The 15,142-nt window shown below is 45.9% G+C and overlaps 1 protein-coding gene across 1 annotated transcript; it reads left to right on the top strand.

Annotated features, from left to right (window-relative positions):
• The first annotated feature begins 713 nt into the window (after nt 1–713).
• Nucleotides 714–15,132, top strand: LOC310999699 (E3 ubiquitin-protein ligase RNF19A-like). Its single transcript, XM_083990255.1, has 9 exons — nt 714–1,746; nt 5,917–6,125; nt 6,329–6,473; nt 7,014–7,176; nt 9,248–9,362; nt 9,693–9,854; nt 10,623–10,836; nt 10,960–11,103; nt 11,867–15,132. The coding sequence occupies exons 1-9, from the start codon at nt 992–994 to the stop codon at nt 12,741–12,743; spliced, it is 2,784 nt and encodes a 927-aa protein (XP_083846381.1). The 5' UTR covers nt 714–991; the 3' UTR covers nt 12,744–15,132.
• The last annotated feature ends 10 nt before the right edge of the window (nt 15,133–15,142 follow it).

The following is a 15,142-nucleotide window of genomic DNA, read 5'->3' as shown; positions in this document are numbered from 1 at the left end:
ACATTGCAAGACAATCGCCTCTGGATTACGGAGTATGAAAGATGAAGCAAGCAAAAAACAAAACAAAAAAAGAACAGAGTCTGTATACAATTATGTAAAATCAAGTCTCTCCTTACCCAGAAATTTCAGTTTTAACACCAATTTGCTTGGTTATGAAAGAGATTTTCACAAAACTAATGTTGCAAATTTTACGAAGATGGAACTCTCTAACCTTGTGAGCCTGTGAATATTCTCATTTGTCCAGGTCATAGTTATCATATCAAATAGTTATCAGGCTAGGACCAGTCCCAGCCTGGTCAGATGCGTACATGAGAGGTGAAACGTCTTCTTAGACAAATGACCAAGTCCTGCTGCTTTCGATTTAAATTTCCTTGAGATCTCTAACCTTGTGTATTATTAAAAATATTCATGTTTGTATTAAATTAACCGAAAAGCAGTTACATTAATGCACATTTATTTAACTTGACCCACTCCAGAAGTAAACAGTGCAACAGTGTAATGGCTACATTAGAAGATCCATGAATCGATATTGGATCTTTCAAATGAAGATTGATATGAATCGCAAAATCGATTTTTTAAACCCGGACTCATTTAGGTTTTAAATGCATGAAATGATGTACAAACTAGAACATGTTTTAACATCTCTTTCCTTTTTGTCTCTTTCCCTCCCTCCTGTCCTCTCTCTTTTTCTTCCCTCGCTCTCTCCAGGTTCTGTTGCAGCAGTTTCACAGCAGGTGACCCCCACCCCTCCGTCAAAATCCGGCTATTAGATGTGACCACGAGGTTGATCAGGAGAAGCCATCATGTCTTAAACGCAGACGGGCCCTCTGGAGCCCTATCCCCCCACCCTGGCCCTTCCTCCTCCTCCTTCATCCACCACCTCACCCCCTCCCCCAGCCCCATCCCTCTCCCAGACCTCCCCGCACATGTGAGGGACAGGCTGCCCAACCCTGGCTCCCCACTGGCGCACCCCTCCCCTCCCCCAGGAGAGATGAGTTTGCAGAAGCACCAGCAGCTGGGCGGCGGCGGCGGTGGCGGCAGCGGCGGGGTGATGGGCTCCGACCGGGACCTGCAGTCCACCGCCTCCTCCATCTCGCTGCCCTCGGTGAAGAAGGCCCCCAAGAAGAGGCGTCTCTCCCTCACCTCCCTGTTTCGGAGGCGAGGACGGGAGCCCAAATCCGGGCGCCAGAGGTCCCGAGAGCTCCAGCACCCGGGACCCGGAGGCCTTGGAGGGGTGGACGGCATCGCCAGCATCGAGAGCATCCACTCTGAGATGTGTAACGACAAGAACTCTGCCTTCTTCTCTGTGGCCGGGACCGGAGCTGCCTCTGCTGCCTCTGCCGCCGTCGCTGCTGCTGCTGCTGCTGCCGCCGCCACCACCTCATCTGCCTCAGGGCCTTCTTCCTCTACCTCGTCCTCCTCCTCCTCCAAGGTGGGGGGTGGGGTGGGGTCGGAGCTCCTGGAGTGCCCGCTGTGCCTTCTGCGCCACTCCAGGGAGAACTTCCCCGACATCATGACCTGCCACCACCGCTCCTGCATCGACTGCCTGCGCCAGTACCTGCGCATTGAGATCTCCGAGTCGCGCGTCAACATCAGCTGCCCCGAGTGCTCGGAGCGCTTCAACCCGCACGACATCCGCATGATCCTGAGCGACCGGGCGCTCATGGAGAAGTACGAGGAGTTCATGCTGCGGAGGTGGCTGGTGGCCGATCCCGACTGCCGGTGGTGCCCTGCGCCGGACTGCGGGTAAGCAGTGAAGTCACACTTTATACCATTGTATGCATATATGTAGCAGCAGCCTGCATGTCCAAGACAAATGTCCTATAGGACTAATAGATTTAACTTAAAGGGATAGTTCAACATTTTGGCAAATTGGCCCATTGTCATAATCCCTGTAGTTTTAGCAGTAGGTTCGTTACCTTTAATTGTCTGTGTAAGCTATTTTTAGAACGGCGGAGCAGAGCCACGAGCTGCTCAGAGCTACGCTACGGAGGCTAATGGGATTTCTTGGTTTCCCTCAGCAAACTCATCCACAATCCAACAACTCCAAAACGCTCTGGTGGACAAGTTGTGACCTGCACATTCACCACGCTATGAGATAATAACAGAAAGTTTAGAGGTAAACGTTCCGTTATTATCTCATAGTGTGGTGAATGTGCAGGTCACAACTTGTCCACCAGAGCGTTTTGGAGTTGTTGGATTGTGTATTTGGTGAGTTTGATTAGGGAAACCAATAAATCCCATGAGCCTTCGTAGTGTAGCAGTTCTGCTCCGCCTGAAAAAAGCTTGCACCGACAATTAAAGGTAACGAACCTACTGCTATGACTATAGGGATTATGGCAATGGGCCAGTTTGCCAGAATGTTCAACTATCCCTTTAACTTAACTTCTGCTTCCACTCACATGATCTTGTCACATCAGCGGTGAAAATGACAGTGTTTTCTTCAAAAATGTTGTTTGTGCAACAGAATGGTGCCTGTGTGTTAAAGGGTGTCTCAGATTGATCTATTACGTGGTGCAGATTTCCACAGGCAACTGTCCAGCAGTGAATCTTTCTAGGTAGCACTAGACCAGGGATGTCAAATGTGCGGCCTGTGGGCCATAACCGGCCCACCAGAGGGTCCAATCCAGCCTGTGGGAAGAATTTGCCAACTGTGCAAATTATATAGAAGACAGAAGAGGCATAATATTGTTGAAATTGCAGATATTTGTCTCAAGAAATTTCAAATTGTTCATAATGTGTTTTGTAAAAGGATAATTCATTTAATGTAAACATCTAAATGATGTACTTCATGCAGTAAAACAAAGGAAAAAGTTTTGAGTTTCATTATGTATAGGTTATTATGGCCGCCTTGAGATCAAATTGCATTGTATGTGGCCCTGAACTAAAATGAGTTTGACACCGCTGCCCTGGACACAAGAAACTGTTCTCTCCCCACCCTTTCTCTTGCTGCTCTGCCCAGCCCTTTGCCTACATCATCGTTGTGTACACTGTGTCACACTGCTCGGTGCAAGATGAATAATAGATCAGTACAACACCATTCAGGTATCGATGGATAGCGGTGACTTCCCAAGAACAAATATTTAACAGAATTTTCTGTGTCATTTGAGTTGAACTTGATCTGTAACTGTGTGATAACGTTGTGTAATATGTATTTAGCGTGACCGCGTACTACCCCTGCCGCTCGAAGTCTCTTTTCTAAACCAGCTGTGTCTGTCTCCTTCACTGTTGAGACTCTGTGTGTTACTTGCTGCAGTTTTGCTGTTTAATCCCATTCCTGAGTGATGACTCGTTGGCCTGCTTTCCACCCAGTCCCCCACAGTGTCATTGCAGTCGGCCTTCACAGAGGCCCCGCAGGGTCAAACGGTGACGGACTCACTGACAAATCAAATCTGCAGCTCATTTGTATGTAGCCAAGTGGACATTGGTCTGGAGTCTCTTAACTTCATAACTCACAAAATTGAGGAAGCAAAGACCATTAAAATTGATTGAATCATCATTTTCTCTGTGAGGCTGATTCGGGGAAAAAAAGGAAGAAAAAAACAAAAGCCACAAAGATCTAGTGACAACAGGCCCAGCACACATTTCTAGGTGAAAAGGTTTCTTTGTTCGACTCCTGATCCCCTCTGTCTCGCTCTCTCCTTTGCTCAGGTACTTACACAGCCATTTGCTTTTGTAAGAAGGATGGATGTCACACAGCGGTTGGCTGTATTCGAAGGTTGAAGTGTGTCTGTGTGCACTGGTCGCCTCTTATCGGTGCTCATACGACACACAGTTGAGAGTGTGTTGAATCGATGATGGCAGCAGTCGCCGAGACGGAGTGCGGCCTATTTATGCTTTTCTCTCCTCTCGCGAAGCTCACGACCACAGACGGGGCCGACAATGCCAAAGCAAAGAAAGACAAAACTTTACAGTAGCAGCTGTGGCCAGCGGTGTTTAATCAGCCAACTCCTTCCTTCCTCTTGTTTCCATGTTTTTTGTCAGAGTCAGACATCACACGCGTTTGTCTTGTGCTGGAGGACTTTATTTGTCCACACGAGGTTGTCTCTGGTTCTGAGGCCGCCGTGTCCTTCCATTTCAGTTTTTTCCATTTCTCTGCAGCTTTTTCTCTGCTCTGTCATTTCCTCTTACTGGTTCCTCTGTCGTGTCCTGCAGAGGCTTTTGTCATTGTCAGAGCACTAATGTCCGTCCAGTCAATCACTTTTACAGTTTTACAAGTGCGTTTTTTTCCGAGAGGTTTGGGACAAGTCGCGTGTGAAACCTGATCCAGAGCAGAAGAAATGAACACACAGCATTTGTTAAACAGCTCTACTAAACTGACATTATAGATACAGCCACGCACGTACTTTGGTTCTCCATGAATCAAAATTAGGATTGAAAAGGGTACATGAAGTGTATTAAATTCATTAAAGGGCTTATTTTCTAATGGCTGTATTCAGATATGGACCTATTTAAGTACTTAATCCCTTTGTGCCAGACTCCCCTGACCCTGGTTAGAGGAAATGTAATGTTTAAATTAGTTACACTACACGGATGTTGAGGGCACTGATGTTACAGTCTCAGTGTGATGGATTCAGGGGAAACTGAGCTCCATACAACTCGACACTGAAGAGGCTCATTATGATGTGGTTGATCATCAGATCTGTAGACACGTACGTCCCCCCCTGTACGTCAGAGGTCTTTATGTCCTACCTGTGCAAGAATTTCTCAAGCAGTACGGAGGAGTTGAACCGAACAGAAGGTCTTTGTGAGTTGTTGCGATAGTCCCAACGGGGCTCTCCTGTCTGGAGCTGCAGCGGTTATAAACACTAAATCCTGGTTGTGGGAGGAGTGAGTCCTGTGTGTGTGTGTGTGTGTGAAGCAATAGACACAGACTTTTGATTGGCCCTCAAGGAAGTTCTGGGAAACCATCAGACAAATGACTAAGGAAAAGCAGTGCCTCAGGCTGACTGGAGATATGTGAAATAAATGAGAAGCTCACTGTCGGGAACTCCTGAACCTGACCAACATATCCTCTGTGGAGTCAGGCTTATTAAATGGGAAAGGGTGCGGTCCAGTTGTTTGGGTGTCATACTTATCTGTTTTTGGAGGCTTGGCCCCTAACGCAAAAAAAAAAAAGCTGAGGAGTTTCACAACTGCAAGTTTTGAAATGAATTCTAGGATTTAAAACAGTCGGTGCGTTTACATGCACAGCTAAGTCGAGCTGTGCTCAATTTGAACGTCTCACGGTAGTTCTGTCCTCGTCCCAGTTCACACGCAACAGGGAAAATCAGATAATTGACAGTGAAAGATGAAGCAAACAAAAAACGGGGGGGGGCAGTATTAACCAATCATCAAGAACAGAGTCTGTATTCAATTATGTAAAATCAAGTCTCTCTTTATCATTTAGAGAAATTTCAGTTTTAAAACCAATTTGCTTGGTTATGTTGCAATGAATTCTAGGATTTAAAACAGTCAGCGTGTTTACATGCACAGCTAATTCGAGCTGTGCTCAATTTGAACGTCTCACAGTAGTTCTGTCCCAGTTCACATGCAACAGTGTCCACCTCCTCAACATAGATGACGATATGCGTTTCAGCGGGTTAAAACGGACCCCAGCCCAGTTGACTTTTCTGTCACTAAATAAATAACTTCCGACTGGATGCGCCGGTCCAGGCTGAAAATACAAATGACTTGGGTCAGGTTGGATCTCTTTATAAAACACATTGTTTGCAGGTGATATGTATAAAAGCTGAAGTCAGAAAAGCATGATGTGCATTTGTCAGGCTCCATGCAAGCTCATCCTACCTGTGTGAAGGGATCGAAGTAATTTCAGACAGCACATAGAAATCTGATCCCATCCTTCTGACAGAGGGAAACGAACCAAATCGATTATTTAATGTATGTGTGTGAATGTGTTTTTTCCTCCTCTTACAGGTACGCAGTGATAGCCTTCGGGTGTGCCAGCTGTCCTAAGATCACGTGCGGCAGGGAGGGCTGCGGCACCGAGTTCTGTTACCACTGTAAGCAGCTGTGGCACCCCAACCAAACCTGTGACGCAGCGCGGCAGCAGCGAGCCCAGAGCCTCCGCCTGAGGACCGTCCGCTCGTCCTCACTCAGCTACAGCCAAGAGAGTGGAGCTGCAGGTTAGCTGACACACACAAGCACACACACAAATGCAGAATAGTTGCGTGACTGCCCATTTACTTTCTGTAACACCGTGATGAAATTTAAGTGATGCTATCTGACTGACCAGCCCTCGTCTGCTGACAGCGGTGGCATTATACAGTGTCTAGTCAGTGAAACTCAATTATGAGCGGTTAAATCACATTCTCCTTTTCTCTTTCAGCTGATGACATCAAACCATGTCCGCGCTGTGCTGCTTATATCATCAAGATGAACGATGGCAGCTGTAACCACATGACCTGCGCCGTCTGCGGATGCGAGTTCTGCTGGCTCTGTATGAAGGAGATCTCGGACCTGCACTACCTGAGGTCAGTATGTCAACACACACAGAACTGTCATAAATTCAAAAAACTTACAGCGCACACTAGAGCACAGGATAGACGAGATTTATTATCAAAAGTTAAAAACAGAAGAGGCGAAGAATAGTCTGAGATCAGATTTTCATTTTATGTTAAAGAAAAGTATAGATAGGCATGTTACAAAAATAGATCAGAAGATATATATTCACATGCATACCCATACCGATGCATACAGATACACATGAATAAACACCTAAAACAGCAAAAAATTATATATTATAATGGAAAAATTAGAAAAAAATAAAATAAAAATAAAGTCAAAGCAAAAATCACAAACACACCAACTCCAAACCTCAGTCACATGTTACACGAACAGTCCTATTCATATGCAGAAAGTTTTGGTGTCTGAATAGATAAAGACTGACTCAATTAATTAAATAATATTTTTTAATTGATCATAGCGCTCATCTTCTCAAAATTTCGATGACAAAGCTAAAGACCTATTATTATAGTATGCGTAGGCTCAAAAATGTCTACTTGTTCTTTCAGTCCATCAGGCTGTACTTTCTGGGGGAAGAAGCCGTGGAGCAGGAAGAAGAAGATTTTGTGGCAGCTGGGAACACTCGTGGGTGCCCCCGTTGGCATCGCCCTCATCGCTGGCATCGCCATTCCCGCCATGATCATCGGCATCCCTGTATACGTGGGAAGGAAGGTGAGTTTTACTGTTCAAACACTCAACTGTACTGATCTCTGTTGAATATTGCGAAGCGCAGGGTTTCAGTGCTGCATGTCGATCATTTGAATCGCTTCCGATGTGCTTCAGAGCCCCCTCCCTCTTACACAGCATTTCTCTGAAGTAATGTATTTGCGATTTCAACGTACTCAGTGTTACATAACTTCAGACATATCGCATCATCAATAGCAGAAACAAACTTGGCCTGATAAGAGCAGCATGTATATCCAACAGTGAGAAACTAGTGATATTTAAAAATGTTCAAAATGAAATTTTTCTCAGGCTCTAAAGAAACCACAAGACAGCTGAGGTCATTTTTTTTAATAACATGTGTGTGTTGCGTGTGTACACACAGTTTTGTGTTGCATCAGCCATTAGTCCAGGTCTGTTTAACGACAGTTTGACATTGTAATAAAACCAGAGAGTTCAGACTCTCCAGAGTTCCCCTCTTAATCCTGCCAAGAAGAAGCCAGAGCCAACACATTTTTCCCCGTGACCAGACCAGACCAGACCACATTCAGCAGTGATCACATGACACTTGTGCAACGTCTCAACATGAATCACCTGAATTTCATAGGTGCTGATTGAAAGCTGCTTTTTAGTCATAATATTGATTCTGCATCGTAATGACTCATCACACCAGAGCCATGGACACTTTCTTGTTTGTGGGGTCACATGTTGTACTCTTTACTCATATACAACACAAAGTTTCACAGCAGCTGTACTTTGTCACTGTTGACGGCTCATAAAACAGTCGGTCATAACTGAACTGATTATACTTGCAACAAAGTGTCTTTGTTCCGGTAAGAGGGAGCATGTGTGTGTATATATGTATACCTTTGTTTTGTGGACTTTCTTGGATTGGAAACAACTAATTACTTAAATCTTAACTGGCAAGAATGTTTCCCTCTTAAATAAGGTCCAATAAAAAGTATATTTCATTTTAAATAATGTTTCCATTGTAAGTATCATATAGTATCTGATATTTACAATGATAAAGTTGTGTTCTGTGCTTTGACAGACTTATATACATGTGACTGTGACACGAGCCCCGTTCCTCCACATCTATCCAGCTGTAGTGGCTGATTACTCACTGGCACTTTGCACCCTCACTGTAAACCGAGGAATTAGTTTCCCCACTCTGGTCTGGCACGGCTGCCAGCTGAGAAGGCGTTTAAGTCCCGAGAATGACTAACGCTGGGCTCTGTGTTTGTTTCTGTGGCCACTCCCTAGCAGAGTGCGCACGGGGATGTGAAAGAACAGGGCACAGGGAAGAAAGTTTTGCGATGGGCGGCAGTACAGTTGGTTTGTTCTGAGCTTTTCCTCGAGCTGGTGTCGGCAGCAGCAGCCAGCGTCTCCACGAGCTGCCAGCCCAAACAGCACTAGCCGAAGACTTCCTGGTTTATTTTTTCTCTCTCTTTTTGTTGTGGAGCCAAAAAGGAAACAATCTGTTCTCTGCACAAGACGAGAGTGTAAACAGGTTGGCGTCTAATGCTGCTGCACTTAAGAACTTCATATATCCTGCTGGAGGAAACTTGATCACATGAGCCGACTATTTTAACCGAATAATGATGAATTGGTCAAACGCTCCTCTAGTTCAGTGTTTTTAAAGGGGAAATACCACTTTTTGAAGGCTCTATAACACATATGTGGGTGTTTAACTTAATTTTCAGGCCCCCTACGTTGAAATCCATGTGGTTTTACGAGCTGTTTCCTCAGTTGACATACAATGATGTCATTAGTTATCAAATTTGCATAACACCACCCCTACCTGTGAGTATCGGTACCTGTAGAGGGGGTGGGGCGGGGTTCATTTGCATTTAAAGGGACAGGCGTTGAAACCAGCCGTTCTGAACAGGGCTGTTTTGAGCACATGAAAAGAGTGATGGGATGTTTGATCCTTGTGGTATTTTATGTCTTTAGGACACATGTGAACTATTTTAATTTGTGGAAAAAGGGGCATAATATGTCTCCTTTAAGGCAACAGTGTGATTGAATCCTCATTATATTGTAATCTGACTACATCCCTGTCATTGGTCCTCTCTGTCAGATCCACAACCGCTACGAAGGCAAAGATATTTCCAACCACAAGAGGAACCTGGTGATCGCCGGCGGGGTGACGCTCTCCGTCATTGTGTCTCCAGTGGTAGCTGCAGTCACAGTCGGTGAGTCTCCTCCAGTTTCTGTGCCCCCACCTCTCCCTCCCCCTCCCCCTCTGTGTCTCTGCCTCTCTGCTCTAACTCTCTGCATGCCTGGAGATCTGTATTGACGTATCCCTCCTTGAGTTTGGTGTTCATGTTATACACAAGTTTGTTTTCAGAGTCAATTAGATTTCTATCTGAGCTGCTTTTAATGATGGGAAAGTTGAAGGAGATTTAGACTGTTATGATTTCGGTGCATCAGCATCTCTGGCCTACGCAGTTGTTATTTTGTTTTTTTCCCCCTCGGTGCTGTGGTCTGACTTGTCCCTGTGTCCGTGTCTGTCTCCCTCTCAGGCATTGGTGTTCCCATCATGCTTGCGTACGTCTATGGCGTCGTTCCCATCTCTCTGTGCCGCAGTGGAGGTTGCGGCGTCTCGGCTGGAAACGGCAAAGGAGTTCGGATAGAGTTTGATGACGAGAACGACATGAATGTTGGCAGCGGGGCGGCCGCCACTGGTAAGCTTTACTGCCCCCCCCCACCCTCACTGAAACCCAAAGGCCTTTTGTGTTAATGCCTGAGTCAGCAAACAGCACAAACACTCATCAGGCCCAGTTTAAAGGGATAGTTCAACATTTTGGCAAATTGGCCCATTGCCATAATCCCTATAGTTTTAGCAGTAGGTTCGTTACCTTTAATTGTCGGTGCAAGCTATTTTTAGAACGGCGGAGCAGAGCCGCGAGCTGTTCAGAGCTACGCTACGGAGGCTCATGGGATTTCTTGGTTTCCCTCATCAAACTCATCAAATACACAATCCAACAACTCCAAAACGCTCTGTTGGACAAGTTGTGACCTGCACATTCACCACGCTATGAGATAATAACAGAACGTTACCAGACAGAGTTGTTTTAGAGGTAAATTAATGCAAAACTGCTGATGCACCTTTCCATCGGGGGCAGTTTTTCGGCAAGCAGTCTCTATATTTACCTCAAAAACAACTCTGTCTCGTAACGTTGCGTTATTATCTCATAGCGTGGTGAATTGGCAGTGGTGATTTTGCAAACCCGGTTTTGGAGTTGTTGGATTGTGTATTTGATGAGTTTGATGAGGGAAACCAAGAAATCCCATTAGCCTCTGTAGTGTAGCTCTGAGCAGCTCGCGGCTCTGCTCCGCTGTTCTAAAAACAGTTGCACTGACAATTAAAGGTAATGAACCTTATTTTCATTTTTTTTACATTTCTGTTCAATCAAAAATGTCAAACTTTAATTTTTCTGTATCTTTTCCAGATACTACATCAGTTGCGGACACAAGGAACAACCCCAGTATAGGTGAAGGGAGTGTGGGGGGGTTGACGGGCAGCCTGAGCGCCAGCGGCAGCCACATGGACCGTCTGGGCGCCATCAGAGACAACCTGAGTGAGACGGCCTCCACCATGGCGCTGGCCGGAGCCAGCATCACCGGCAGCCTGTCTGGCAGTGCCATGGTCAATTACCTAAACAGGTACTGAAACAGAAACACATGTCGTCGGGATTTACACGTTAACACACACTTGGACTCGCTGCTGCTTTCTTGCATTATCTAAATCCCCCCCCTCCTCCCCTCCCCCCCTTCACATGTCATCAGGCTGGAGGTGCAGGCTGATGTGCAGAAGGAGCGCTGCAGCCTCAGCGGAGAATCGGGCACCGTCAGCCTCGGTACAATCAGTGACAATGCTAGCACCAAAGCAATGGCTGGATCCATTCTTAACGCCTACATGCCCCTGGACAGGTGAGCGCCGTTTACTTGTGTTTTTTTTTAATATCTGGATAAAGCACTTAAGAGAAAAGTCTGTTCACTGGCAGCGCCGTCGTGCTCCCGTGTGGCTGGTCTCCCTCCAGAAACCCTCATTATGAAACAGTGTCGGGGACATTTAACTCAATTTGGGCAAATACGGCGTTAATCAAGGCTATTATGTGGAAACACTCTTAGTGGCCAAACGGTGCTGACTCAGATTATATCAATCAGTGATGTGAATTGAGTCAACAACACAAAACTGAGGAAATGAGCTAAAACAAACAAGCCAGGACGGTTAAGGTGACGTGACCAAGAGCAACTGTAGCACAGCGCACACCAACTACACATACAGTGATGTCACAGTGGACGGTGAGACAGAGAAACAGGCAACAGGTGAATAAACCAATGCAGCTGTGAGAGTGTTCTCTGTCCACTTATCATACATATTTTACTACTACTATCATATGTCTTTTACTGACTTGTTCTCTTTTTTCCGGCCGTATCGACGCTATTTTAAATAAAGCTGGGGTTTTGAAAATACTGCTTATTTCGGGGCTTTCTCTCGGCGTCACATCCCACTTTGAGACCAATCAGCACCGAGTAATAGTTTTTCGGGGCCGATCTGAGTACCTACTCCGAGGCAGGGACTCCTTTCGGTCCCGTAAAAGTTCCTGGAGACGTCGTTCAGGGGTTTCTGCAGTGGAGACGAGCCTATACTGTATAGTTTTTTTTCTGAATTGTCTTTGTCTTGTCTCAGAGATGGGAACAGCATGGAGGTCCAGGTCGACATTGAATCCAAACCCGGCAAACTGCGGCACCACAGCGGCAGCAGCAGCGTGGACGACGGCAGCCACGTGGGTCGCTGCGGCTGGACCTGCCCCTCCAACGGCTGCGCCTCCTCGGAGGGCAAGGGAGCCTCGGCCAAGTGGGCCAAGGAGGCGTCCTGCTGCTCCTCCTCTGGCTCCGGGGGCAAGAAGAGCAAAGGCAAGCTGCGCAAGAAAGGCTGCAGTGGTGGCGGTGGCGGTGGCGGCGGCGGCGGCGGCACCAAGATCAACGAGACCCGCGAGGACATGGACGCTCAGCTGCTGGAGCAGCGCAGCACCAACTCGTCCGAGTTCGACTCCCCCTCGCTGAGCGGCAGCCTGCCCTCGGTGGCCGACTCCCACTCCAGCCACTTCTCCGAGTTCAGCTGCTCCGACCTGGAGAGCATGAAGACGTCCTGCAGCCACGGCTCCGGCGGCGGCGGAGACTACCACACGCGCTTCGCCACCGTCAGCCCGTTACCCGAGGTGGAGAACGACCGCCTGGAGACCTGCCCCACCTCCTCCTCCTCCTCTTCCTCCTCCTCCTCCTCCTCCTCCAACCACGGACAAGGAGCTGTGATCACTCCCCACTCGCCCACCTCCACCTCGTCCTCCCTGGGCCACGCGCCGGAGCTCTCGCCTCTGTGCTTCATCACCGAGGAGAATGTCAACCTGGTGTGTCCCGCCGAGCCGGACTCTCACAGCAACAACACCGGAGAGCAGCTGAAAGAAACCAACAACAACCACCAACAACCACAACAACACCGACCACAGCATCTCACCCAAACCCAGCAGCAGCCCAAGAACTCCTGTATACAGACTGACATCTGAAAAAATCTTAAAACCTTAAGTGCTGCACAGACGCTATTTTTATTTAACATCCTTTCATTAAAAACTAACAATCATAGCCTACAGTTTAGCCGCCTGCATTTTCTGTTAACTCCTTTGTAAAGGGGGAACGTGTTATTTTTTGGATTTATGTCCTTCATTAAAAAAAGAAAAAAATACAGAAACAAAACAAACAAAAAAAAGAAACGACCTTTGAGTGAAACAGAACTGTCAGAAGGCCACGAATATTAAAAGGTTCCCAAAGTGCAGCCATGTGAGTTGTGTTGAGGTTGTGAATGCTGGTGATTGTCCCTGTGCGACCCGCAGACTGCTGAGTCATTGTGTTTTTTTGACAGTTCGCTCGCTCTCTTGCCACTTGTAACAGAAGTAAAAGAAGCAAAATAAGAAGAAGAAGACGGCCCACTGATTAAGGCCGCTGTCATTTTTTTGATCTGTGTAGGTTTCTAATAAAACCACTGTGCCAGTTTTGCAAGTATCTCGACTCTGGCTCTGCTGCGTGGATGCGACGCCGCGCGGGATCTCAATGTGGCAGCGCTCTAGGAGTTGAAACCGGAAACAGGGACCAGGCAATATGATTCACTATTTCCTCTTTTTTTTTTTTATTATTACCCTATTATTTTTTCCCCCAAAACGTATTAGTCACAGAGGAGCCTTTGTGTTCTTGTCTGTATTTATTATTAGACTTTTTTTTTTTTTTTTTTTTCCTGGATGTTTTAAAAAATGAAACATCCGATAAATAAATAATTCTAAGGCCTGAGCTCCACGTTGTGAAGCATTTTAACACTAAAAGTTATTTTTGCACCACAGACCGTTAGATGGACGCACACAGAGTTCCCACAGCGGGAGAAGAGAAGGTGCTCGGCAACTTGGTGCCCACCGAGTTTCGACCTGTAGCCTAAAACCTCTCTGTGTGTATATGTGTGTGAGTGCTTTTAGTGCTAAAATGACTTCGGGAGACTCAGGCCTTGTTTAGTTCTGTGGAAATCTTGTGATGATATGTTGAGGGGTGGGATGGGATGGGATGGGGTGGGAGGGGTTGATGAGATTTGAAGAAGCGGTCTCTGGAAGGCCATAGCTGTGGAGATAATGCTTAAAGTCATTATAATAACATTAACCAATGGGTTGGTCAATTCTGTGAAATTGTATAAAGAAAAAAAAAATGTTTTTGTCCTTTTCAAAGGTGATTTATTCAGGCTGACGGTCTCGCCTCACTGAGTAAGAGAGAGCTTTGATATCTTTTTCTTTGTTAACTCATGGTGCCTTTAAGAAGCTGTGTCGTTTGTCTCTCTCTCTCTCTTTCTCTCTCTCCACTGTGTCTTCAAGACTCCAAACAGCAACTTATTCTAGGTATCTGAATGTGTGTCTGTGTAGGAGTGGGATGCTCATTTCCATACCGAACACACACATGTACACACACACACATGTACACACACACACACTGTGGTAGACATGGTAAATGAAGACTTTTCAATTGCCTACCAAAGACAGCACTCAGGCTCTTGTTAAATCTTATACCTTTGACTTTGTCACCTGTTAACACACAGTGTGGTGGTGCGACCTTTTTTCTTTATTTTTTTCTCCCACCAATGGGGATGAATGAAGAAGACAAGACCCAGGATCATTATTATTATATACACACACAGACAGACATGACAGACTGCTGTTTGTTTTCATACATGCTTCACACACAAAATGCTACGCAAATAACTGAGGCCGCACAATGGCCCCAAGGCACCTGCACTGTTACCTGTGTTTTTTCTTATTACATTGATGTTCTGCAATGCACAAGGTTAATAGGGATTACATAGGTTTGTTAATTTTTAATTTTTTTTCCTGTGACTCTTGTTGTCGATCGTTCGGTGCTGCTGAGCAGACTTGAAGTCAAGTTAATTCTGTTTTCCAGCACTTTCTATCAAGAGCGTTTGCTGAAGCCTGTCGTTTATTGCTCGGTGGTCGGTTGGCGTTAATTCAGGCCACTCGAGTCGGCTCAGGTGAACCTCTACCACGTAGGTTATAAAGCATCCTGAATGGTTCCTTTTTTTTTTTTTTTTGTGGACCCAGGCCTGTTACTGAATGAACACTCAAATTTGGTTTGGGTGGATGAGGCTACGTTGCTGCAGTCCTCCTGGAAATGAAGCAAAATGTTGTTTTTGTTCTTCTTCCACCCTGGTTATTATTTTTTATTTTATTTTTTTCCTTTTCATTTTTCACCAAAACTCCCCATTTCTCAATCCTGATTTTAACACTAGTGCCAGATATAATTTGTAATTTGTGCAGAATGGCATAAGGTATTTGTATATTTGTTTGGTAATTTTGCTTTACTATATGCGTGTAAATGCATATCAGAAAAATAAAAAAAATCTATATATGAGATTTTGTCG

Source organism: Trachurus trachurus (assembly GCF_905171665.1).
Source record: "Trachurus trachurus genome assembly, chromosome: 16".
Taxonomy (NCBI): Eukaryota; Metazoa; Chordata; class Actinopteri; order Carangiformes; family Carangidae; genus Trachurus; species Trachurus trachurus.
The sequence above is the reverse complement of the archived record's forward strand: the minus strand, read 5'-3'. Positions and strand labels throughout refer to the sequence as shown.

Excerpts from the sequence above, each read along its gene's own strand:
- LOC310999699 (XM_083990255.1), top strand. The coding sequence starts at position 992 with ATGAGTTTGCAGAAGCACCAGCAGCTGGGCGGCGGCGGCGGTGGCGGC. Across the intron at positions 1,747-5,916 it reads TGCCCTGCGCCGGACTGCGG|GTACGCAGTGATAGCCTTCG; the intron begins GTAAGCAGTGAA and ends CTCCTCTTACAG. Across the intron at positions 10,837-10,959 it reads ATGGTCAATTACCTAAACAG|GCTGGAGGTGCAGGCTGATG; the intron begins GTACTGAAACAG and ends ACATGTCATCAG.